Source organism: Xenopus laevis, chromosome 1S (genome assembly GCF_017654675.1).
Source record: "Xenopus laevis strain J_2021 chromosome 1S, Xenopus_laevis_v10.1, whole genome shotgun sequence".
In the NCBI taxonomy this organism is placed as follows: Eukaryota; Metazoa; Chordata; class Amphibia; order Anura; family Pipidae; genus Xenopus; species Xenopus laevis.
In genome coordinates, this window is record NC_054372.1 from 103,271,586 (window position 1) to 103,299,402 (window position 27,817).

Here is a 27,817-nt window from a genome sequence, read left to right on the forward strand (position 1 = left end):
TTGTGTTGAACCACAGTGAAAGCAGTATTTTCTATTTGTATTTGCTGCACGGTTTTGCAGTGTAGGTGAATCCCTTTCCTTAGCACTGTATTTTGTCTGTGACTGTGCATTATTAGGCCACAGTGTTGAATTCACAATCTTTACCTTCCCAGCAGTTCTCTGACTGAAAGTTTTAGCCTCTACCACAGCTGTTTCAATTTGGCTGGCAACTGTTATAGCCTTTGCAAGGGTTAAATCCTGCTCTAGGAGCAGTCTCTCTCTAATGTGAGGTGAGTTTGTTTTTTCCACTATTTCATCTGTTAGATTCCCAAAGTCACAAGTAACAACCAGCTCTCTCAAAGCTGCTACAAATTGTTCTGAGGATTCGCCATTACGTTATCCACGTTGGCAGAATTTATATCTTTCAGCAACCACATTTACTCTTGGCATGAAAAAGTTCTTTATAGCAGTAAGTGCAGTTTCATAAGTCTCATCAGCTAATTGTAATGTATAGAATATACGCTATCCCCCTGCTCCCCGGCAGTGAATTAGAAAAGCACGCTTTCTAGCAGCAGAAATCTCCCCTTGGTCAGCAGCAATAATGTAATTTTCAAACATACGGATCCAAGCAGTAAAAGGTATGGTAGGCTCACCAGGGTTTGGAAGAAAAGGTGCAGGCTGCTGCAGAGGTAGAAGAGCCATCTCGTCATCAATCTGTTATGTTTTGGGTAGCCGAGAATGAGGAGAGTATAACAGTCCTTTATTAGCAGACTCAAGCAGCCATTACACAACAGTAACTTTCACTTTTAAGGAAGTATGCACAGTATAAGTCTGAGCACAGTGACATCTACAGGCCATTTGTATAAACACCAAAACTTTTTCCGTTACTGATGCAGCAGGATAAGTGTGTAGCATGACTAGTGTTGTGTGTGATTTTCCAAAAATGGCTAAACTGTGTTTATATTGTGGTGGATCCTATTTAATGTGCGTCTGCAATTTTGGGAAAGAACTGCATTGTAGGTTAAGAACATGACAAATTCTACACATAGTATGTGGTTTGTAAATGAGTTTCATTATCAGTGCATCTCTTATCTAGACATATTAAACAGATAATTTACACTTCTATAAATGATTTCCTTTTTTGCTGTAATAATAAAACAGTGCAATTTTTCAGATTTTTGCTCGAAAACCATGAAATCTTCATATCTTCAGGACTTCTCCCGTTGACTTATATGCAACCTCGGCAGGTCTGAGATGCCAGATTTTCAGATTCTGACTTTTTCCATCCTCGGGGAATAATAAATCCCAAAAAAATCTAGGTTTTTTCCCCATTAAAATCTTTTTAATTTTATAGTAAAAAAAACAAATTTTTCGGGTATTTGGCATTCAGACTTAAATAAATAAGCCCCTTATTGTAACAGGAAGAAGTGTGGAACTTTTAATTATCTCATGTGACCTAACATGTATGGTTTGTTTGTTTTTTAAAATGGCAATTTTCTATATATGATTACCCAATGGCACATACTACTAAAAAAGTATATTATTATGAAAATGGTTTATTAACATGAAGCAGGGTTTTACATATGAGCTGTTTTATGCAATATATTTTTATAGAGACCAACATTGTTCAGAGGGTAGAGTTTTCCTTTAAGGTATGAAGAGTAAAATTCATTATGGAAAGACTCATTAGCTGGAAAATACCAAGTCCTAAGCATTCTGGATAACTGGTCATCAACCCAGAGGCTGATGACCACTTCCTGCCTCGCTAGTGTTTATTGTTGGCAGCGGGTGAATCTTCCTCTTTAACCTTCCACTTCAGGAGGGAACAGATGTTGCTGGGAGCCTAGGGCTAAGGCCCCAGTAAAGAAAAAGGCCTCAAGGGTGGTGAGGCCCTTGGTGAAGTCAGGGATTCAGGGACCCTGTGAATGATGTGCAGTCAGGACAGGGTAGTTCTCTTCAATAGCACTTTCTAGGAAAGTGAGGCAGATAGAACTAGTGAGCAAGAGCAGTCTGTGCTCCAACTAGGAGGGATAGTAAAGGGTTTGCTCTCCCCTCGGGCAAGACTGGCCTCTAGTATAGGGACACTAAGGAATGAATAGGAATTAAGGTTTAGTGTATGTCCTCACCAACGAGTGGGGATCTAGGTCACTATTCAGAGATTCTGAGGGTGCATCTATCAAATCTGGAACGCTATCTCCACAGGGATGTGCTGGCTCTGAAATTGTGTGACCTTACCTGGAGTAAATTGCTATTTGTTTGAGCCTTCTGCCATCTATTTCTTTTATTTAGTCACTCAGCAAAAGTTAGGTGTAGAGGTATTGCACAACACCATTCCTTCACTCTTTCAAGTAGCAAAGGCCCATCCTGTAGAGAGAGGGTCAAGCATAACCAAAGCTCTGCCTGTTTCCTAGCCAAGGTCTAGCCTTGCCTAGATGGGGTTACATATATGAGATTTTGCATATTAAGAAGATGGTGACTGTGTGATAGTATTGCTAATACAGTAGTGATGATCACAGCCTTTGTTTTTTGCCTCTATGAATAACCTCTAGACTGATATGGACATTTTTCCATGGCACTGGTATAGCTTGGCATTAAAGATCTTAAGTTAAAAAGAATCTGTTTAAGAAAAAAAACATTAAATAAAGAGTTTAAAAACAACAAAAAAGTCTAATTAAAGTCTAAGAAAACATTGTGGGTTCCAGACAGTATAGTGTCTGTTCTGCCATAACATCTTTATTGACAAGTTACAGCCCTCTGATTTTCCTGAGACAGCTGATGTAACATGCCATCTCTGTAACTGATGACAGAGGTATAGGAGTAAAGTAAAAGGTTTAAAATTAATAGAATGGGACAGTTCAAAATCTGTGCTGAGAAATCATGCTTAAAGAAAGAAGCTGCTGAAGATTCCCCCAATACAGGGTAACTCCTGGGAAATCCAATAGGGCCCAGCCGGAAGGAAAAGGTGGCTATAGACGTACAGATAATATCGTACAAAAGTAATTTTCGTATGATATTCGGAGCGTGTATGGTGGGAAAATAGCCGACCGATATCGGCAGAAGACCTGGATATCGGTGGGCTTGTCGATCGGGCTGGACGGAAAATTTTGATCAGGTGCCTTTGAAGCCACCTGAACATGGGCCAATGTTAGTGCTGAATTGTCAGATACAGGTAGAATTCTATTGTTTCTACCTGTATATCTACCTGTATATCTGATGATTCTGCTCTACACGTGTGTATTGAAATGAATGATCTTTCTTGGAAAGATCTTTTCCAAGAAAGATCGTAATTGTTACTAGTGATGGGCGAATTTGCGCCGTTTCCCTTCGCCGGAAAATTCACGAATTTCCAGCAAAATTTGCGATACGGTGAAAAATTTGCGAAACCGGCGCCCATTTTTGACGCCGGCATCCATTTTTTTTGACGCCAGCGAAAATTTTTTTTGACACCGGCAAATCTTTTTGGGCGAATTTTCGCGGGCGTTTCGCAAATTTATTCGCTGGCGGCGAATCACGCAAATTCTTTCTTTCTTCTATGGCCACCTTTAGTTAGGGCAGAGCAAAAAACTGCTCTCCTAGCTACTCTTGGAAACCCAGCTTGAAGATCCATTATGGTGAAATTTGAGGTGAACAATGAACATCTATTTGCTTTTTAAGGTATTCTTGTAGATAATAATAAATATCTGATATAGCAATGCAGTTATGTAACTCTAGCATTGTCATGAGGTTATCTGGGTCCAAACAAATGATGGACCTAAAAGGTGGACATGAATGAAAAAAGTCTCATAATCACTGCCCTAGATCCTTGAATATGGAAGAGCATCTAGTCCTTTTACGTAATGGTGTACTTAGTCTAATAAATATGCACCATGTTAAGATTGTCCTTCAACAGTGTATATGGTTCTTAGCCAATGGCCATTATATTACCCTGTTTTCAGGGTAGTCTGCAAAATTGTTGATGTGTTTCACCATGCCTTATGAACATTGTGGCTTCCCCACAAATGCCCTAAAATGACCACTGTTCTCTTTAATTGATTAAGAACACAGCTGTCTGGCAGAGCATATGTCCATCACTCACAGATCCCACAAGACAATGTTCCTTGGTCATTCTTTATCACCTTCTTTTCTTGCTACACAAGTAACATTTTTAAACTGTACTGCATTTCTGTTTGGACCTAGTAGAATATACTGTATGTTGTGAGCTTTACTTACTAGTCATTCTGTGCAATAACTTGGCCACAAAAGATACGGATTATTGTAGATAGTTGTAAAACTTTTTAGTTTCTCATACAGGTATGGGACCTGTTATCCATGCTCAGGACCTGGGGACCTGGGGCTTTCTGGATAACAGATCTTTCCATAATTTTGATCTTCATACCTTAAGTCTACTAGAAAATCATGCAAACATTAAATAAACCCAATATGATTGTTCTGCTTCCTATAAGTATTAATTGTATTTTAGTTTGGACCAGGCAAAATGTACTTTTTTATTATTACAGAGAATAAGGGATTCATTTTTAAGAATCTGGATTATTTGGATAAAATGGAGTCTATGGAGATGGCCTTTCCATAATTGCTTTGTGGATAATGGATCCCATACTTGTACCCCAATACTACCATGCCATATACTTACCTCCACTCCCATAAATCTACCCTACAGTACTCCTAACTCTTGCTTTGCCTCCATACTTTTTGGGACCATTATTGTAAATTATATGAGAGGTGTTTTGCATGTCATGTCATTTGTATGAGTGGTGACTATTTTAGTATTTCAAGTGAATATTCCTTACAGGCTCCATTTTGTTTACAGGTGAACCGCAACCTTGCTCGCATAACCCATGCTTGCACATGGGAACTTGCCAGTCCAATGGCAGCACATATAGCTGTATCTGCCACAAAGGTTATTCTGGGGAAAACTGTGAAATTGGTAAGTATAGCATGCAATCTTTTAAAATATGACAATTTTCAATGAATTCGACTGAGATAAGAATACAGTTTATTGGGGTTATGTGTGATAAAATATAGAACTTTATAAGTAACAGACCCCACCGACTCCAATTACAGCAGCTTTACTTCCTCTGGCCACATAGTTCTTTCCGAATTGCAGAGCTATGAAGTTCTGTTAGTACCCATCCACTGTGGACATGTTCGTTCCTTTTCTAGCTTGGTCAGTTATCAGAGAACAGGCATATACACAATGGAAGCCAACCATTGAATATGCACATGCTCTGGGTCACCAATCAATGGCATCCAAGTTGAGAAATGAAATAAAAGTAACAGCCAACTATGGCAATCAGCAATTAGGGGGTACATTTAAGTTGGGCAAATGTTAGGAATGGGTCTATGCAATAGCTAGGAATGGATCAGTGATTGTTAGTAATGGCAGGAATTATTGAAAGGATTTACAGAGAACAAAAAGCAGTATTATCGGGGATCCATTCTGTCAAACAAGACCTATAAAGCATTATTTACAGAAATCTACCATGTAGGTGAGGCCATTGTAATGACATGTTTATGATCCCTCTGTTTCTCCAGTGCTCTATAAAAACTGCATAATTAATCAGGCAATAGATGCATGCACAGATGTGCACATGCGTTCTATTAAAAAGCAGACGGATGCTAAATGTGTATAAAATAATATGCTACACTGATACTTTGGCTTAGTTATATTTAGTGACACCTATTGGAAAGCAATTTTTAACAACCAAAAGTTAGTTGCTTTCACACATAGATATATTACCATATGTTTATTACCAGCATGTTCTCCTATTAAATCCGCCTGTTTTTCCCATAATAGATATTGATGAATGTCTGTCTGACCCCTGCCAGAATGGAGGCACCTGCATTGATGAAATCAACTCCTTCTTGTGTTTGTGTCTGCCAAGCTATGGAGGAAGCACATGTGGGAAAGGTAATCCATTTTACATGGCAAGTACAAAATGCACAGTTAGGGGCAGATTTACATAATTCGAGTGAAGAATTCGAATGTAAAAAACTTCGAATTTCGAAGTATTTTTTGGGTACTTCGACCATCGAATTGGTTAAATTCGTTCGAATTCGAACGATTCGAACGATTCGAAGTAAAAATCGTTCGACTATTCGACCATTCGATAATCTAAGTACTGTCTCTTTAAAAAATACTTCGACCACCTACTTCGGTAGATAAAACCTACCGAAGTCAATGTTAGCCTATGGGGAAGGTCCCCATAGGCTTGCCTGTGATTTTTTGATCGAAGGATTTTCCTTCGATCGTTGGATTAAAATCCTTCGATCGATCGCAGGATTTGCGCAAAATCGTTCGACTTCGATATTCGAACGATTTTAGTTCCCATTCGAATATCGAGGGTTAATTAACCCTCGATATTCGACTATTGATGAATCGGCCCCTCAGTGTAAAGGGAACAGTCAATGTGCATGTTTTTTGTGCATGACATGAAAAAAAAGTATGTCCATATGGAAATGTACTCACACTCAGGGCAAGAGTAAGGCAAAATGCATTAAATACAATATCATTTTTGACACATGAATGCATGTACAGTGTGCCTATAAAAAAGGGAAGCATTATTCCCTATGAAACATTACACACGCACAGGCCAACTAGTTCAGTTCAATGCATTAATAGATTAAACTTTATTTTAGATTTAACATGCACAGGATTAATAAGGGATGCCATTTTGCAGCCTTTAGAGCCCCATCTGCAAACCACATTGGGGGTTATGGTTAAAAGCAAACATCTTATGGTTGCTATGGGTTACTGCTACTTCCAGCACTGCCATCTCTGCACTGCAAGGCATAGAGCATATCCCTTTCAAATGCGCACCATGAACTGAATCCCAGATTAAAGCCCATTTTGTTTCAATTGCAGTTGGACAAGGTTCAAGGTGCAAAACATTTGGTGCTTTGTGTCTGTGCCCCAGGGCATGCTGGTCACCAGACAGGCCCAGACTGGCAATCTGTGGGTTCTGGCAAATGCCAGAAGCACTGCTGTAAGGTCCCATAGACACTATTTAGTGGGCTGGTGGGCTGTCACCAGATGAGGGGTACCTGTTTAAATATTTCACTATTTGCTACTGTTTTCTTATTAAACAGAAGTAACATTGGTTACAAAAAAACTGGGCAGATTAGTGCACTTTAATTGCTAGTTCCATACAGGCCCGAATAAAAAACTTTAAGCAGGGCTTATTCCTTACCTCCACCTTTGTTCCCAAAGACCAACAGTTTCATTCCATCTCTTTACCCATATCCCCCATTCCATGTGGAACTGTAAAATGTCCCCTTTATAATCCATTATTTTTTTCTAAGATGGAAGATGTAAGTACTAGTGCACCTTCCTGGACTGCCAGGACACAGAAGAACATCTGCAACCCCTGTAGCTTCATGACTTAAGGGGGATTAGGGTGGTTATGGTTAGACTTGTCTGATGTTGCTTGTTGGTATACATCTAATTGTTAATCAGTATGGCTCAGTTGAGGCCAGACCCAATTTGAATTGTCCTCGAGGGGTGCAGGGGCGACAAGTGGTCTTTGAAAGGGTAAAGAGAAAAAGATGAATGAACAAGAGGTGCTTAAAAAAAAAAAAAAGAAAGTGCAGATAGAGAGAGGAAAACAAATTAGAATGAGATAGCATGGAAGAAAAGAAAGACAAGTGAGCTTTCAAAACATTTACTGCTTGGTCATAATAATGTACAAGTGTAGCAGCCTGGGATCAATACCCCAGCAGGGGAATGGACATGAATACAGATTACTTTTGATGAGCTTATGCTAAGAGACAATTACTTTGTCATCAGCAGTTTGTGACATTTACTGCTCCCCCCCTTGTTCTCCCACAGCCTCACAGCCATATGGCCTGGAAGTGTCCTCTTAATTTGCAAAGTAATGTTCTCCTGCTCCTTTTACCATTAAAGCAGAAGGTTGAACTGTGTGTCATACTATCGCCCTTATCAGTAGCTCCGAGGAATAACTTTTTTTGATTCATGTATACTCTTTTTTTCTTTTGTCTTCCTTCATCTGTCTGTAGCACTATTTTGGGTTGCGGGAAATCATTTTTTTTTTTTTTCAAAATGCGTCCGTTAATAGCGTGCTCCAGCAGAATTCTACACTTAAATCCATTTTGTATATTTAATATTGAAATTTGCCATGGGGCTAGACATATTGCCAGTTCCCCATGTGTCCTCAGGTCATGTGACTTGTGCTCTGATAAACTTCAATCACTCTTTACTGCTACACTGCAAGTTAGAGTGATGTCACCCCCCTTCCCTCCCCACCAGCCCATCAGCATGCTATTAACAGAATGATGGGAATTATGTCACCGGCCGTAAAAAAGTATATGCGCCATTTATCTTGCGAGAATTTGGATGACATATTTAAAATACGCTGCGTATTTACGTAAAGCACGTTTTCAAACTTGCACATCTCATAGAGTATATTGATTTGGTAGTTTCTTGACGTATTGGCATTCCATGGCGGATTTCGGCTTGCAAGCGCCCTGTGAGAATTGCCATAGTATGTTTTCCATTAGTTTCAGTGGTAGTGCAGTTTATGCGTATTTACGCCCAACTGATCATTTTTAAAAATGCAATGTAAAAACGCCACGTCTGACCTTGCCCTTAGACTCACTGCTTAAAGAGCAATTCACCTTCATTAGTAAAACTGTAATAAAACAAAAACTACAGAAATGTGTTCAGACTTTCTTAAGCTGGCAAATTTTGCAAAATGGGCATGGTTATTAGGGGGTGTGGCTGCAAAAATGGACGTGGTAAAAATTTCTCTTCAAATTTTTTGTCCCTCTTTCCGTTTCCGGAATGTTGGGAGGTATGTATTATGTTAGACATCCAGTCTTTATAGATGAAATTTTTAGCTAACTACTGTATTAGAAACATTTTTTATTTTGCACATAGGATCTATTTACCCAGTTTTTTATTTTTACAATGAAATGTTCCTTTAAACAGCCAGTAGGACAATATTAGAAATTTGGAAATTAAGTAACTAGATACATGGGCATCTGCCCAACAACTAGGGAGACAAGAAGTATAGGAAGATAAGGATGTATTTGTGAGTACTCAACTAGTTTTGTTTTCCTTCTCGTTTGGGTCTCTGCTTCATAACAGGGGATCCTGGGTAATGCTCAGCTTTTTTGGTCAAATGTCTGCTACTACTGCTAACAACATGAAGAAACATTTTTCTCTTGTTTGCCTTGTGTCCTCCTATTCACCACTTCTTCATTGCTACTCTCTCTTATCACTATACACCCAGGCCCGGATTTGCGGCAAGGCCGCATAGGCCCGGGCCTAGGGCGGCAAAAAAATAGGGACGGCATGCCGCCCAGCCGCATTATGGGGACGTTCACGTCCCCGTTCAACTACACCAGCTGCGCCGGTGTTTTTTCGCTGGCGCGCTGGGAAGGCGGGCGCTAGGACCACGCGGCCGCCTGGTCGGACCACGCGGCCTAGGGGCACCCAGAAATGAAATCCGGCGCTGTATACACCATTCCTATCATTTGTTTAGAATATATCTTTAGTCAAGCATCATGGAACAAAGAAACATATGCCAAATTAAATATTAATGTCTGATAACCTACCATGACACATCATTATATATTTTTCTTTAAGAATACAACCCTGATGTTGGTACACTACTACCCCCTGATGTTGGTACACTACTACCCCAGGATACTTCATCTTTTTCTGACAATTAAGTATAGTCGAGCATCAGTTTGCAATAAGACAACAACATCTCTGTCTTTCTCCTAGTAATATTCCATTTTTATTGAGTATTAATAAAAAATGATTACACTGCCTTAATAATCAATTTCACCATAAAGCTTGATTTTTTTCCGCGGCTTCATTTTTTTAAAATCATTTTCTTACCCTTTCTTTGCTTACCCATCGCAGAATCTTGAACCTTTGCCACTGGTTGTCATAAATTCTATGTTTCCGAGTTCCATAACAGCTATTTGGAAAATGAATTGCTGAAACGGGTTAATTGCTGTTAGCATGGAAACTTAAAGGGCATGAGAGAATGAGATGAATATTAATTAGATTTTTTTACTTTTCCAAGGTTGTCCAAAAAAGTTCTAGAATTTGTAGATTACGTATGGGATCTCTTATCCAGAAACCCATTATCTGGAAGGCTCTGAATTACACAAAGGCTGTCTCCCACATTTTAAGCAAATAATTCTAATTTTTAAAAATGATTTCCTTTTTCTGTGTAATACTAAAACAGTAGCTTATACTTGATGGTAACTCGCCGGTATCATGTATTGGGTTTCATTCATCTTTAAATACTTTTTAGCAGACTTAAGATATAGTGATCCAAATTTAGGAAAGATCTCTTTTCTGGAAAACCCCAGGTCCAACGCATTCTGGATAATAGATCCTATACCTGTATAACAACAGCTGGTAGATTACAGGTTTGATGTATGTAGTTTAATTGATATCAGATTTACTTTGTTTGGGGCTCTTACCTTCCTACATTGCCAAGGGGCTCTTCTTCATTAACATTATCCTCAGCTGAGAGCTGGAACATACAGACCATAACACTAGTCCCTATCATATTTTCTGAGGTTATTTTTCCATAAAGCATTTTTGTAGGGTTGTTATAATGTAAGGTCAGCTGCTAGTCTAGAGTTGTGCAGAGTCAGCTCCCTGCAGTCATACATTAATAGTGTCAGCAGCAGAGGTAAATGCTCAAACCACCACCTCCAGCCCCCCTTAACGTTCCCCTGATGTGCGTCAGCAGAGAAACAGATGAACTGCAGATTGCAGGGGAAGGAGGCAGCTGACTTGGAGAGAAGGAAAATAATATTCCTATAAGGAAAGCATGGCTATGCGAGCATTTGAATAAATAATTTTCTGGTTTTTTTTATATTGCATTTAACTGTGTATGGACATATAAAGTGCAGTGTTGTAACTAGAAGTTAATGAGCACTACAACACACTGGGGTACATTTATCAGCACTGGGCAAATTTGCCCATGGGCAGTCACCTATAGCAACCAATCAGTGATTAGCTTTTTGAAGCCAGCTGCAAGTAGAACAATGAATGCAGCAATTTGATTGGTTGTCATGCATTATTGCCCATGGACAAATTTGCCCAGTGTTGATAAATGACCCCCAATGTTTTTGGGAATAAGGAACTTTACATGAACTGCTTATCAGCTGTTACTTTTTCCAATGAGCCTCTTGTACCTTCTGAGCCCTCTAGTAGTATGCAACCACCTTTTTGTGCCCACCATATAACTTTAATTTATTACAGACCTGTAGGGTGGGGAGAAGGTCCTCCAGTAACGACACACAGCAGCAAGTTAAAATCAAACTCTTCTTTCTTTATTTGTCATGGCATACATCAGCACAGCCGTTCACCAACAGGGCTCTATTTCCTGGTGCTTCAGCTTTACCTCTCCCTTGGACTGCACACTATCAGGGGGGCTTACTCTCACAGACACCTCTCCTGGGTCCTGAGCGGCTCTGTCAGCCAAACCTCGCCTCTTAGGCCCTGACTGGCAGGTACTAGTTACCATCAGCTTTCTTACTACCTGAATCCAATAGCTCTTCCAGGGAATGACTCAACTGTCAGAGCGTGTTGCTGCTCTCTTTTTTTCCCACGAGGCAACTCAATATTTCTACCTGCAACCTTCACTTTTATCATCTTCTACTCTCCACCCACTGGAGACTTTCCCTAGCAGCAGCTTCCCTCTAGTGGTTCAACTGGAAATAACTATAAATTATACATTTGTACAACAATTAAGATTTTTACCCTTCTACAAGCAGAGCCTGCCTCTTTAATAGTAATATACATACATCCACACTTTAAGGTTGCCCGCAGTTAAATCTACACTACCACAGACCATAAATATAAAATCTTTATTTTTGATAAACTGGAAATTCTGAAAACAAATGAACTGGAAAAAAGTGTTTGAAGGCGAACAACCCCAAAACAACACAAGTAATAGGTTTTACTTGTGGCAATCTTAATGTTGTCTTTTTTAAGAATTTCCATTACTTGCAGTAGTGCAGATTTAACAGTGAGCAACAAATCTTAGTGTGTGCCAACAGGGTCGGACTGAGCCGGTGGGAGTCTGAGAAAAAACGCAATGGGCCCCAGCTCTCGAGGCCCAGACCCGCTCCCTACAGCTGGCAGGTCCTGGCCTCCTGTTATCATTCTCTGATGCACAAGAAGGGACACACGAGCACGAGTTGTGTGATGGGGGGGTTAAGGAGGACAGGGAGGGATTTGCTGGGGCAGGAGGCTTGTAGGGATTTGCTGCTTGGGTATCCCATGGGGGGACCTGAGGTGTCAGCCACGGTGGACCCAGACCCCAAGTCCGATGCTGTGTGACACCCACAGATGCTTCTCTAGATTGAACATGAGTTGTTAGACTTTGGAGAACTGACAGCTAAAAATGGTTTCCATACTCCATTATGACTCAAACAGGGAACAACTGCATTTGCACAAGATTTCCATTATAATGGACACCATTTTTAGATCATTAAATCTACTGAGACCTTTAGTACGAGACCTGATTTTACAGTCTGGACTCTGGGTTATATGTCAGTCTTTTCAAATAAAACACATAGACCTGCTCATTTCTAGTGGCAAGAAGTTAGAAAAGAAAACTAGGAGTATTTAGGAGATATGTCAGGGGCCATGACATAGCCACACATAGGGGGGAAGGCATTTCTGAGGCCCACTCTGCATGAGACATCTGACACTGATGTCAACTCCCTTCACCCCCGCCTTTTATGTAGTCCAAGAGTGTTTGCATTTTTCTCTGGGCTAAAATAGCTAATGTTCTCATTGCAAAAGAGTAATACTTTCATTGTACCATTATCAGGGTCAGATTTTTGGCACCCTAGCCTAGTAAATTGTTGCTCTTTCACCTTGCCCCATGGCAGGAGCACTGCTGGTCCATAATGTTACATGCAGAAATAAGTAGCTACTGGGGAATGTGCACTGTTATTATAGATAAAGAATATGCTGCACTGGGAGTACATGATATATTTAGAAAGCAATATATTCCTAATATTTTTATGGCAGCTCAGCTTAACTATTTTGGAGAAAAATAAAAACTTCACTCACCCAGAAAGCTATCGGAATGAGCTACAGCTTAGCTGCAACTGAAAAATCTGTTTAGATTTACATTTTTTTAGAAATCGCATGTGCCCTTCTAAAAAAAAGGCCCACATTATGTCATATCAATCTTGAGGATCTTAGCTTATTCACTGAGGCCAGGTTTGTCTTTTTTAGCATCTTTTATAGTTTCTCGATCAGGAATAGGCAATATATAGCACTGAACCTGTGTCATTTATATAACTCCTTGCTACAGAATAACTCATAGAGGGATGCTGGGAGTTATAGCTATATGAAATGCTTACCTCTGACCTTTATTCATATACTAGACATGAGAGCTTTAAAACTAAAGTATGCATATCTCATTACAGTAAGAATATAAGAGACAGGGCAAGAATGTGTTCCACAGTGTCTGAAAAAAAAACACTTGGAGCCATTGACTTTGCAGATCAATACTTATCTATTTTGCTTTAAGAAACATTTCAACCAATGGCACAAATAAATTATATGAGAAATGCCATGTACACAGTCTGTTGGTGTATAATCCACTCATTGGGGTGGACACTGTTCAATAATTTAGTTTAAGTGGAGGGAGAGGGTAGGGAAATGACACCCATGAGATCAGTATATATGTAGGAAATATGATTTAGATTGTATATTAAAACTGCAGTAATATGTCTTTACATACATCTTTATATTAAAGGGATTCTGTCAGGATTTTTATGATGTATTTGTTATTTCTAAATTACACTGTTTACACTGCAAATAATTCATTCTACAATATAAAACTTAATTCCTGAACCAGTGTATTTTTAAGTTGTAATATTGGTGTGTAGGCAGCCATCTCAGGTCATTTTGCCTGGTCATGTGCTTTCAGAAAGAGCCAGCACTTTAGGATGGAACTGCTTTCTGGCAGGCTGTTGTTTCTCCTACTCAATGTAATTGAATGTGATGCAGTGGGACCTGTTTTTTTCTATTGAGTGTTGTTCTTATATCTACCAGGCAGCTGTTATCTTGTGTTAGGAAGCTGCTATCTCATTACCTTCCCATTGTTCTTTTGTTTGGCTGCTGGGGGAGAAAGGGAGGGGGTGATATCGCTCCAACTTGCAGTACAGCAGTAAATAGTGATTGAAGTTTATCAGAGCACAAGTCACATGACTGAGGACAGCTGGGAAACTGACAATATGTCTAGGCACTTGTCACATTTCAAAATTAAATATAAAAAAATCTGTTTGCTCTTTTGAGAAATCGATTTCAGTGCAGAATTCTTCTGGAGCAGCACTATTAACTGATGCATTTAAAAAAAAAAAAATTTCCCATGATAGTATTCCTTTAATGTGCACCATAGTGTGACTCTTATCAGCATAGATCTATATGCAGGGACAAGCTCACACAAGTATGGACATCAAGACTGTAGTAGAGCAATGGGAACCTGCATCGCATGGGGGCTCGAGCTTCATAAAATCAGCATCACTTTCTCACTCTTCTGTTTTTGCTTTTCATGTTTCTGTCTATTCATTTCCATTCCTCTGGCTTGCCCAGATCTGTTTAGTTCTTTTTTCCCTATTTTGATCTTCTCATTTTTCCTTTCAGATACAGAGAGTTGTGACCATAACTGGCACAAGTTCCAGGGCTCCTGTTATCGCTATTTTCCCCAGCGGAAGCCTTGGGAGGAGGCAGAGAGGGACTGTCGACACCGGGCTGGACACCTGTCTAGCATTCATTCACCAGAGGAGCAAACCTTCATTAATAGTGAGAACACAAAATATTACTATATATTTGATAGCACAAATTTGTCAGGCTAACTCCCAGTTGTAAAGTGTGGAACCTTTCAAAACACTTCACTTTTGGCATGCTGTAGACACTAGTAATTGTCACTGATCATAGTAAGAAAAAAGTCTTGACAATTTTAACATTTTCAATTTGAAAGGTATAGCTGCTGGATCTTTTTAGCCATTTCATTTCAGATAGAGAGGAATATTAACCTGTACCAACTATATGTTCTCTGTATGCATTCTGCAACTTGGTAATTTCTTATTCCATAGGGCTTTGCTAACTAGCAGATTGGATTAAAGGAATTGTTCAGTATAAAATAAAAACTGGGCAAATAGATGGGCTGTGCAAAAAAAAATAATGTTTCTAATATAGTTAGGCAAAAATGTAATGTATAAAGGCTGGAGTGAATGGATGTTTAACATAATAGAACTCTACTTTGCAGCTCTCTTGGTTTCCACTGATTGGTTACCATGGTTACCAAGCAGTAACTGATCATTGACTTGAGGGGGGCCACATTGGTCATAACTGTTGCTTATGAATCTTAGCAGAATGCTGACGATTAGTGATGGGTGAATCTGTGCTGTTTCGCTTTGTCGAAAAATTAATTTATTTACCGCGAAATTCACGAAACAGCAACATTTTTTAGAAACACATTGAAGTCAATGAGCATGAAAATAACTTTGAGTGATAATTTTTATGCGTGTGCAGTTTTGACGCGTGTCAAATTTTTTTTTGGCGCAGCAGATTAATTTGCTTGCGCTAAAAGGTGAAAATTCACCCCGATTTTGTGTCTAGTGAATTTATCCACCCCCCACTATTGAGGATCGATTGCAAACTCACTGAACTGTTATGTCCCATGTGGCCCTCCCTTCAAGTCGCTGATAGGGATGGGCAAATTTGACCAGTTTAGTTTCGCCATGGTCGTCAATTCCACGGCGAAACAAGGCGAAAAAATTCGCCCATCCCTAGTCGCTGACTAACTCAGAGTTAGAGATCTGAAAAGCAGGAATAGTGTTCTAGCTATTATGTTGGATATCCAGTCACTCCAGCTTTTATATATTACATTTTTTGGCTAACTAACTATATTAAAAACATTTTTTATTTTGCACAGCCTATCTATGACTATGAAGATTTCCATTCATCCAGGTCATGGTATATCTAGTATAGGTCAATCTAAAAACAACTGGACAGTTTTTATTTTTAAACTGAACTGTTCCTTTTAGAGGTCCTGTAGACATTCTGAACACTAGGAATGATGTAAATTATTCTTCATGCTTGGCTGATATAAAATAGTTGGCCACACAAGCAACTTGAACAGACTAATTTACAGCCAAAGTTCTCAGATCCAACTAAATTGCATGTAGGTCGTTTTTTGTTTCACATAGGGGCACCATCACAGAGGCCCCACATGAGCAAGCCCCTTGTATGCCCTAAACAAAAGATCAACTAGTAGTTATGTAGGTTTTGACAGGACAAATGGTTAAACTGTATGAGGTTTTTTTTCCAACCACAGCTACTATGATACAACTCACACACCATATTACAAAAAAGCAGGGGTGTAACTATAGAGGAAACAGGCCCTGGTGCTGCTGGGAGGGGGCAGGAACTATAGGGGGGCTAGTAGGACTATGACTGATAAGCAGTTGCAATATATGTTAATAGAAAGTGCAATGTTCCCAAAGTTTAGGGGGCCAATGATCTTGCTGTGGGATCCAAACTAGTTCCGCTATTGAAAAGTTCACGTAGGAGATGCCAATGGGTCGAAATATGACCGGCCCCTTGACACCAACCCCCCCTCTGTACCCACCTGGATGGCAGCCCTGGTCTTACACTTAAAACTGATTTTCAGTTACATAAAATGTGATTTTGATTTCAAGTAAATTGGTTTATAGAAGAAATATAATTTTATTTTTCTTACAAGGTTTTGGTCGTGAGAACACATGGATTGGTTTGAATGACAGAACAGTGGAGCAGGATTTCCAATGGACAGACAATACTGCTTTGGTATGGATTATGTGCCATCATTATTGTGAGACACTGTGATAAACATAATGTATAAATATTGCATGGAAATCTACAGGAAACTTTTTTTTTAGGGGGGGGGGGAGAATCAAAGTTAAGGAGCAAAACAATTTCTGCCAGCACAGCAATGTTTTCCTGGGATCATGAGACTGTATATGATAACAAAGTGTTAAGCTAAGGAGTATTAGAGATATGTTGTAGAAAATTAAACCATCATTTTGTCATTTTGTAATTTTGGGTACTATACATTTACATCTGCAGAAAATTTTCCTAGCATTTATTAATAATCTAATATATAATAAATAGACGGTAGCTAGCCTACTGCATATAAGTATTCATAACACATGTAAACAAACATGCATGGATATACATTAATATAGGTAAAAACATAACTACAACACAAACATTTCCAAGTTATTAAAATGCCAACTCCTGATTTAAGTCAATATTAAAAAAACACATATGTGTTTTTAAAAATGTAAATGTAGAAGGCTTGCCAGTCATTATTTTTAGCTGAATATTAGATTAATAATAAATGTTATATTTGTATTTTGTTAAGACATAAGACAATGACAAAGCAACAATTGAAGTAGACTCTCGCACACCCGTTATGCAGCTATAAAGATTAGCTCGGTGCTCAATGGATGGAGGATACGGTAACCTCCAGGTAGCTGGTACAAGAAAAGAACACACTGGCACACGAGGCTTGTATCTGCAGGGCGAACCCTTGCAAAAGTTTTTACTGCGGTGGTGCAACGTTTCAGGGCTCCGCTTGACAAAGGGGCGGAGCCCTGAAACGTTGCACCACCGCAGTAAAAACTTTTGCAAGGGTTCGCCCTGCAGATACAAGCCTCGTGTGCCGGTGTGTTCTTTTCTTGTACCAATGACAAAGCAACAGACATAGCTGACAGTCAAAGGGGAGACTGACCTAGAACACAAGAAACCTAGGTCCAGATTCATTAGATTCAATTTGATGAGAAAGGCTTAATCTGCAAATTACAAACATTTCCCGTAGACTTCAATAGTGTTTTCACACTATAAACCATGAAATAAAGTTTTCTCATAAGTTTAAATCTGGCCCTTTTTGGGGAGTGATACACAAACAAAAAAGCAGCCTCACTCACACAAAGATTTTTAAAGGTTATTTATCTAGCACAGCACATGGTGCAAAGTCCAAAAAGAAAGCAAGGGCTGCAATTTTTTTTGCAGTTTGCACATTACCCTGTGTTGGTGTGCAAGGATGCTTCCCTCATGAATATTGCACTGTATACAAGAGCCCTGTCCTTATCCCCTGTCCTATGGCAGAGCACAGGTATGTTGCAAGTACATGCTGTATGATCACTAAGGACACATTTGCAACTCTTAAAGCTCTACAAGTTGTGTCCTGGGCATTATTTAATGAGACCAATGAAGCAATAACATTCAGGAGCAGCTCTACTAAATGTTGAATGAGGAATCATGCAGGTTTTTATCAAATTGATAATACCAGTGTATTTATTCAAAGATTTGCTCAGTTTCGATACAGTACTTCTATTGATCAAATCCACTTTCCTGTTTATAAGACAAGTTTTTTTGGAAGATCAATTGAAGATCACAACATTTGAATCAATTAATCCATAATAATTTAATTGAACTTGCTATGGATTCGTGCTTTAAGAAATCCTAGTGATTGTTATGGATCTATCAGAATGAATCATACATAACGATGATTAGTAAATGAACCCCTTGGTCTATCTCACACTGATGCAGCACAGTCTCAAATAAGAAGTCTCTCTCTCACATACTTCCATTTGGTCTGGCTGCCTGTGACTAATAGGAAAGGTAGTAAGAATTCTGTTGCTTGCTGTCTGTCAAAGAAAGATGTAATCAAGACACCGTAGTTGCCTCAATTTTTTAGATGTTTAAATTGTATTATGAGGACCAGGGTTCTTGTCCTATAATTCCCCGCTATTATGATTGCGTGTTCTGTAAAATGCTATATAAAATTCTCTATAATTAGGACTCCTGTCTGTGAAGACCTGCAGGAAAGTTTTCTTGCTGAGCTACATTCATTTTTGTCAGGCACTAATTTTGGAGTGCCAGATGGACTATGCCATTTTAAAAATCTATAGAGCTGATTTGCTCTGTTTAATGAAGTAAGGATTTGTATGCCATGCTAATTAAATGCCGAAGGTATCCAATTTTATATGTCTAAAGAAAGAATCACCACCATATGTCTGAGCCATTATATTCACTACTTGAAGTCTAAAGTGCTTCAGAAAAATCCTTTGAGGAAATCACCAAGACATATAAGTCCTTCTGTTTGCCTTGATACAGCAATATGAGAACTGGAAGAATCAGCAGCCTGACAGTTTCTTTTCTGGAGGAGAAGACTGTGTGGTTATGGTTTCACATGAGGAGGGCAAGTGGAATGATGTCCCATGTAACTACAACTTACCTTATATTTGCAAGAAAGGGACTGGTGAGTGAATACCTTCAAGGCCTATCACTTGCACATGTTGACACTATTCATTAAAGTACCTGCACCCAAGCACACCCTTTGCATTTTGGCATAAGTGCTCCTGCCTTATCCGCTGAGATGAGTAGTGGGCAATTGGGCCTATTGACAATTAAAACCCCAAAATAGTTATCAGATGCAGAATTTGCACAATTCTACCCTTTGAAAATGTTAACAGCAACTTGCAGTTGATTCCCAAAAATGTGCATACACAATAGCATTGTTGTCACATATTCTGCGTAGTGATAGGCGAATCAATTCACCTGGCACGAATTTGCGGCCAATTCCCGCGCTTCATGTCAATTTCCGATTTTCACGTTTTTTCCATGAAAACGGTCAAATTGCTCGATTTTTTTTAGGGAAAACTTTCGAATTGCTAGAGTTTTTTGTGAAAACGTTCGAATTGCTCGATTTTTTCGTGAAAATGTTCGAATTTCAAGATTTTTTCGTAAGCTTTCTAATTTCACGATTTTTCGATGTTTTGCGAAAAGAGAGAGATTCACCCATCACTAATTATGCGCAACTGCAATGGGTCCAGCTTGGAGCGTGGCCACAATTATACAGGTATTTTGGGGGCAAAACACTGCATTATGGGTGGATAAATGGTGATGTGTATCCAAATTGCCATTTGCACACTGCACTGCCTTCATAAATACGGCTTAATATCTTTTTGAAAAAAAAATCCTTTAGAAAGTATTTAAGTTTTCCTTCATTTTAAAAGCCTTGATTACATATGGCATACACAACTGAACTATTAAGGTCTATATATAGGTGCAGCAATTTTGCGAAAGCTGAAGGGTTTCATTTTTATTTGGCACTATTTCTAGGGTTATTATGATGGTCATTGGCAGGGTCACCAATTTAATCAACAAAAGTGGTACAGGTATGGGTCCTGTTATCCAGAATGCTCAGGACCTGGGGCTTTCTGGAAAATGTACCTTTCCATAATTTAGATCTTCATACATGTTCTGCTTTCAATAAGGATTAATTATATCTTAGTTTGGATTATGTACAAGGTATTGTTTTATTATTGCACAGAAAAAGGATGGATTATTTGGATAAAATTGAGTGAATTGGAGATGGCCATTCTGTAATTCAGAGCTTTCTGGATAACGGGTTTCCAGAAAACGAATCCCATACCTGTACCAGGGCATTTTTGTACCCTTATCTAACATTGAATTATATCTATATTTGTATGGAAATATCCACGTGTTTAATGACATTTGTAGTCAGTAACAGTTTTAATGTCACTTGTCTATTTTCTATTATTTCCTTTCCACAGTCCTCTGTAATTCCCCTCCTACGGTAAAGAATGCTTATCTTATTGGCAAAATCCGAGAGAAATACAGTATCCACTCTACTGTAAGGTTTCAGTGCCAGGACGGCTTTATCCAAAGGCACATCCCGACAATCAGGTGTCATCGCAATGGGCGCTGGGACCGACCACGGATCCAATGTGTTAAGCGTAAGTTTAAAAAAGAAAAAAAACCACATATAAAACAAGCACTGTGCTCACCAAAGTGTTGACAGCAATACTATGAACAGCAATAAAACAAATGCATGGGAAACTAATATGTTCTTATGTTCTTGATTATATTGGTGAAACAAGGGCTGAATATACATTTATTAAAAGAAACATTATTAAAAATAAAGTTTTTTATTAAAATAAGCTTTGCTATAAATAAATAACTGATAATGAATGTCTTTATGATTTTTTTTCCCCCAACAACAGCCAGAAGACATCACAGGGCACGGAGGCACCATCATCAACACGGACATCACCCACACAAGCAACATCATCACCATAAACACAATCACCACCATCATCATCATCACCACCACCAACACAAGTCCCACCGAGAGAGGAGGAAAGAAGATCGTCACCAACATGGAAATACGAAGGACATTTATTATGACTGACCTTCTCCTGTTCCCGAATCACTGTACATTCCACCTACTATTGACAAACCCAGTAATTCTGAAGATACATTCTATGCTGTGAACAATGCTCAGTGCTTTTCAAGCAGAAAGTGTATTAATATTCACATGTATTAAATGTAAGGTTTTTAATGCTTATTAAATGTTTGGGTTGTGAATCAGCACCACATTTATGATGGGGAAACAAGACCATCAATCTCCTAAATAAATCTGGTGTTATCTTTGTGTGTAGTCTTGCTCCTGGTACAAACAATAATCTCTATTCAGACTTTTGGAGAAAATGGAAAACTGGGTCATTAATTGGCAAACATGGCTGCTAATGAATAAAAGAAAAACTCATATTATTGAGCAAAGAACAGTACCCCTATATGGACTTCACAGTAGTAATTATTTCATTTATGTCAAAAAATAAGTAATTGAACCAGTCTGCTCTCAGAATAAAAATGTACTACTGGGAATCACAGAACACTTGGACATTTTAAGCATCCACTTTGTGTTTGTAGAGTATGAAACAAAAAGTTGTCAGTTCAAGAACAATCTTGTACCGCACAGCTGTTGTCAGTGATGTAAATAATCAATAATAGTACAAGTTTTTTGGATGATCATCCACATTTCAATAAAAATGGGAATGGTACTGCCCCAAACCAAGGAATGCTTTGTAGTAGGTTGTAATCTTGTAGAGCATCTTCAGCCTATTAAAAATTGGCGACAACAGTCAGTATAGCGCAGTGGTCCCCAACCAGTAGCTCGTGAGCAACATGTTGCTCTCCAACCCCTTGGATGTTGCTCTCAGTAGCCTCAAAGCAGATGCTTATTTTTGAATTCCAGGCTTGGAGGCAAGTTTTGGTTGTATAAAAAACAGGTGTACTGCCAAACAGAGCCTCGATGTAGGTTGATAATCCACATAGGGGATATTAAATGGCCAATCACAGCCCTTATTTAGCACCCCAAGAACATTTTTCATGCTAGTGTTGCTCCCCAACTCCTTTTACTTCTGAATGTTGCTCATGGGTTCAAAAGGTTGGGGATCCCTGTATAGCGCAATGCTAGTGTTTAATGCTGGGGTGCATCTGATATTCGCCTCAACAAATCAACATTAAAAATACCTGTTTCTCCCCTTTGTCCCTTGATTTTTGAGGTCTCTCTATTACAGAGGAGAATATGCTGACATAAGCTTAAAAAAATGTGCCCACATAAAAAATCTTTTCAGCATTAATATTGGGCTATAACATTGAAAAGCCAATAGAAGGGTTGCTTATGAGCGATGAATTGTAGTCAGCTCATATTCAACATCATTGCAAACACTGCAGCTCCTATGCTGTACTATGAGAATGTAAGCAAGGTTTATAAAAGGTGAAGTAAGGGTGGGAGGGGGACACGCATCTCTAGTTTTGGTATTATTTGATAGTATAAAATGTAGTGTGGTTTTGTGGTAGAAATTTCAATACCCTGTTAATTGCTTATCCCCATTTCTAATAATTTACTTAAGTTGTGTGTGTTTGTTTCACTATGAGTGATCTCAGTGGGAAAGAATGAGAGAATGCATCAACTTGAATTGAGCCAGAGCCACTTACTTGGTGCATTTGGTTATTGCTTCTGAACCTGTCAGTAAATAATTTATCAATTATCCCAAAAGGGCACTGTTTATTCAACACAGATACCAACAAAAACCATTAGCATTGCCTTATTTGGTGTAAAAACTTTTTTATCAGTGTCGCAATATACTTACCCCAAGCAGTCATTCTACATCTTTCAGTGATCAGGTGCTGTATATCTGCATAATACACACAAAATAGTTCATTAAAGGGATTATTAACATATCAACTTTTAGTAAGATATAGAACAGTGATTCCTAAGTAGTGGTTCGCAAGCAAAATGTTGCTCACCAACCCCTTGGATGTTGGTCTCAGTGGCCTCAAAGCAGGTGCTTATTTTTGAATTCCTGGCTTGGAGGCAGATTGCATAAGAACCAGGTGTACTGTCTACTGTAGGCTGCCGTTTCCTACTGCATCTTCCACTGCTGCAAAATGTGTCTATTACAGTATTTGTACTTTTTATTAGGCTCATATTGTCCTAGGAAATATTACCTTCTGTTGCATCAAAAACTCTCAAGAGGTTTTTAGGCTACATTTCCCTAATTACTTCTTCAAAGTAAGATTCTAATGTGCTGAAATTTGCTGTAGTGGTTTGCAATAGTTACAACGTATGTTTATGTTTGTTGTTCTGTAGGAGATTCCATTTTGCATTCTTCCTGGGTTTTAACAACTGTAGATCACACTGTAGATTGCCCAGGAATATTGCTTCTATCATTAGGGCTAAAGTGTATTATTGTAAGGGATGAAATTTCTTTCTATGAACTGCTAATATTATTAAGGAATTGAATGGCATGGATGAAATCATACATATCATGTAATCATAATTGTATTTATGTTAGCATACTATTGTTATTATTTTTTTCTACCAATGCATTACTATGCTAAAAATAATAGTTAGATATATATTTATCTTCTGTTTCTTTTGTTTCAATCTGACTGTAAGCCCAGAACATACAGAGACAGGAAGAAGCAGGAGCTATGCCCTCTGGCATAAAAATGAAACATTTAGACATAAAGAATAATAAAATACTGGCAAACCTAATCAAGGGGCTAGTTAGCAAAATGTTTGTTTCATTTAAAAATGTGGTCAGGCGAATACAAAGTTCATTTTATATGATAACTGCAAACAGCTAATTTAAAATTGTTTGAGGTGTGAGGATTTTGGAGTGGGCTAAGGACATGAAAGCCCCCACAAATAAAGTAACATTTTCAAGATAATTAAGAGATTGGTAGAACCACATAAAATAGATTTGAGGAGTTGTGTGCTGACGCAGTACAAATCTTTCTATACCGTGTTGTTTAATAGCATAGACCCTTACATTCAAACTCATCATCACTATATGATATGGGAACAATGCTTTGTAAAATTTAGGTTAAACAACTTGTATATTAAAAGGCTCTTACTGGATTTATTTGATAAGGGAAGGTTCTTTTGGCCCATTTTGCCAACTGCACCCTAATTTTATTGGTTGCCTTGTTATGTTATAAGAGGCATTTAACTGACTGCTGGTAGGAGATAACAGATAAATCCATTGTACAAGAATAAAAAAGCAGCAAAGTATAAAAAGAGCAGCTAGAAGAGAAGTCATAAAAAGAGAGCTTACTAGCATTAAGAAAAGGGGAAGCTAAACTGCAGAAAGTACTGTTAAAACCTAAACATTTTGTTTTCTGGAAGACAATGGGAATATGTAGTAGTACATACATTTAGGAAACTATGGGGATTCAAGAAGAAACAAAGCCTCTTTTTACCTCTATCTGTACATATTTTTAATTTAGTAAGGTAAAAAATAGGAGTAGACCAGAGGCACGAATATGAAATAGCATTTGTTCCATTTATTTATGCTTAAATGATTTAGTATCTCCCTCCTAGCGTTTCCCAGTATTAGAATTAGCTGAGACTGCAGTGAGAATGAACTGGTGGAGTGGATGAATGTATTGGTACTTAGTTATGCCTCATCCTGCTGTTAAATTCTAGTTTTTCATAGTAGAAGACTGTACAAATTGAAACAGAATGTGCTGTATAAACACTGTGCATTAATTGTCAAGCTGTAAATTTTAATAAACTTTTTTTAACGCTGTCTTGGCATATCTGTGCCATAATAATGATCTCTTTTGCGAATTTTAATATAATAATCTCTGCCACTGAAATTCTTGCTATGGTTCCACCAACACAGTATTGCTTGCGCCCATCTCACAAAATTAAGAAAGAAAAATGTTTTTTCCCAAAGATATGAAATTGAAAAAAAAATTAAGGGCATTGTATATTTGGTTTATCATAGACTTGTCTGGGTTTGATATGTTAAATCCCCCCTACGTTAAAATCTGTAAAATTTGGCAAACAGAGATGTTGTTCACCCAAATAGTTACATAGTTATATATACTGCAGTTAGATAGGGTTCAAAGAAGACCAAAGTCCATCAAGTTTAAACCCTCCAATTGAAACCCAGCATCCATACATACACACACTGACCCCTCCATACACTCACATCAACTATATATACTCAAAAATAGAAACAGTATTTTCAGAGCCCACCTTCAGGTCATTAATAACAAGTTGAAAAGCAAAGGACCTAGTACAGAGCCCTGCGGTACTCCACTAACAACACTGGTCCAATTAGAAAATGTTCCATTTACCACCATTCTTTGTAATCTATCTTTTAGCCAGTTCTCTATCTAGGTACAAATAATATGGTCCAGGTCCTTAATTTAACCAGTAACCTGGTAAAGGAAATTAAGTTAGTCTGGCAAGATCTATTACGCATAAAACCATGCTGGCATAAACTCATAGTATTATGATTTGCTATAAAGTCCAGTATCTTATCCTTTAATACCCTTCAAAAAGCTTTCCTACCACTGATGTCAGACTAACTGGCCTATAGTTTTGAGGCTGAGAACAGGATACATTTTTAAATAGTGGCACCACATTAGCAATTCGCCAGTCTCTCGGACTATGCCAGACCTCAATGAGTCCTGAAAAATTAAGTAAAGTGGTTTGGCAATCACAGAGCTAAGCTCGCTAAGTACCCTGGGTGAATACCATCTGGCCCCGGACCTTTGTCTTTTGAATTTCCTCATGCGTGAACTATGCATCATTAGTAGTATTACTAGAATTGCGACTATTAAGAAGGAAACCTTCATTAACTGTTACCTCATTTGTGTAGACAGACAAAAAATAACATTTTTTTCTGTTCTCATCAACCAGCTGACCCCCCTCTGATATTAAAGGTCCCACCCTTTCCTGCTTTTAACTATTTATTTACATATTTAAAAAATAATTTTGGATTATTTTAACTGCTTGCTGCAATATCCTTTTACATATACATTTTAGCTTGTCTGATTGCTTTTTTGCATGATTTTTGGCCTCCATGTACCTGATGATTCGGATGTCCCAGCTAACTTGAAATCCTTAAAAGCACGACTTTTCTTACCCACCTCAACACTAACACTTCTATTGAACCACAAAGGTTTTATTTTGCAACAACGTTCCTTGCTTACAAGGGGAATATACTGACATGTATATTAAATTTATATTTTAAAGACATTCCATTTTTGTTCTGTGTTTAACCCTGTGAAAAGCATTTCCCATTTAATATTTTGCAGAGATGCCCTTATACTGTCAAAGTTTGCATGTTTAAAATTTTGTGTCTAGGTGCTCCCTTATAGAGTTGGCTCTCCAACAGAATCTCAAAGAATCTCAAAGGAAACCATGTTATGATCACTATTCCCTAAAAGCTCACCCACACAAATGCTAGAGATGAGTTCAGTATTATTAGTTATTATAAAATCCAAAAGATAGTTATTCCTAGTTGGTTCTTGAGCAAGCTGAAATAAAATTCAGCATATTTACAAACCTACTAGCTTTTTCTGACTTGGCAACCCAATTATCCCAGTCAATGTCTAGATAATTAAGGTCACCCATAATAATAACTTGACCTAGTTGTGAAGCTGCTTCTGTTTGTAAGAGTAGCTGGATTTCATTCTAGTCATTTATACAAGGTGGTTTGTAGCATACACCAATGATAATTTTCTTTGTAACCTTTTGCCCAGTTGAAATCTCTACCCATAAGGATTCCACCCCCCAGTGCCATCAATGTGGTGTTACATCCTTTTTAATCCCTCTGTCCCCCCTAAAAACGGTGTAACCATTTAAATTCACAGCCCAGTAAAATGTTTCATCCCACCAAGTCTCAGTGATACCAACTATATCATCATTTTTAGAGCATGCAATTTAGTGTAGCTCACCTATTTTACCTGACTATCGAGGTTACTGCATTTCCTTTTAAAATATACATTACTTAGTGGAGAATTATATATTAAGTTAGTATTAGCCTGTTTTCCTTGTAACAGAGGCACCTCAACTGGTAAAATGTATGCTTCCCCTTACTCCTCCCCATGGCCCCTTAATAATCCCACTGCTTTACTAATCCCACTGCACTACAGGCGAAAGTCTATAAGAGGTCGAAGATTTTGTGCAGGAGTCGGCCGAACCCACCCGACCCACAGGTAAACCAGCCCGCACATAACTAATAAGTTGTACCCTAAGGAAAAATCACCCCAGTGCTCTAGGAACCCAAACCCTTCTTTCCTACACCAAGATTTGAGCCACACATTTGGCTCCTTAAGATCCCGCTGTCTTGCTAAACTTGCACGTGGCACAGGCAAAATTTTAGAAAAAATAACATTGGAAGACCGTCCTTTAATCTTAGAACCTAGATCCATGAACTTACTCTTTAAGGTCTTCCATCTACCATTAATTTTGTTGTTAGTACCAATATGTCCTAAGACAGTCATGCCCAGTCCCACCCAATATGCTGACTACTTGTTCAACCACATGCGAACCTTGGCACCAGGAAGACAGCAAACTGTTTGGTTGTAGAGATCTGACTCTGCTCTCCTCCCCATCACTACTAGAGAAACTGGTCTTACGGCTGTTAGAGAGATGAGCCC

General features: G+C 38.5%; 1 protein-coding gene across 1 annotated transcript in view; it reads left to right on the top strand.

Annotated features, from left to right (window-relative positions):
- LOC108703703 (neurocan core protein) overlaps positions 1-24,948 on the top strand; it is a 99,291-nt gene extending 74,343 nt beyond the window's left edge. Inside the window, exons 9-15 of the mRNA XM_018239871.2 lie at positions 4,787-4,903; positions 5,774-5,887; positions 14,636-14,794; positions 16,740-16,822; positions 19,157-19,301; positions 20,620-20,802; positions 21,070-24,948. Of these exons, the coding sequence (XP_018095360.1) occupies positions 4,787-4,903; positions 5,774-5,887; positions 14,636-14,794; positions 16,740-16,822; positions 19,157-19,301; positions 20,620-20,802; positions 21,070-21,257 (989 nt within the window). The 3' untranslated portion in view covers positions 21,258-24,948. The remainder of the gene's footprint in view (positions 1-4,786; positions 4,904-5,773; positions 5,888-14,635; positions 14,795-16,739; positions 16,823-19,156; positions 19,302-20,619; positions 20,803-21,069) is intronic.
- The last annotated feature ends 2,869 nt before the right edge of the window (positions 24,949-27,817 follow it).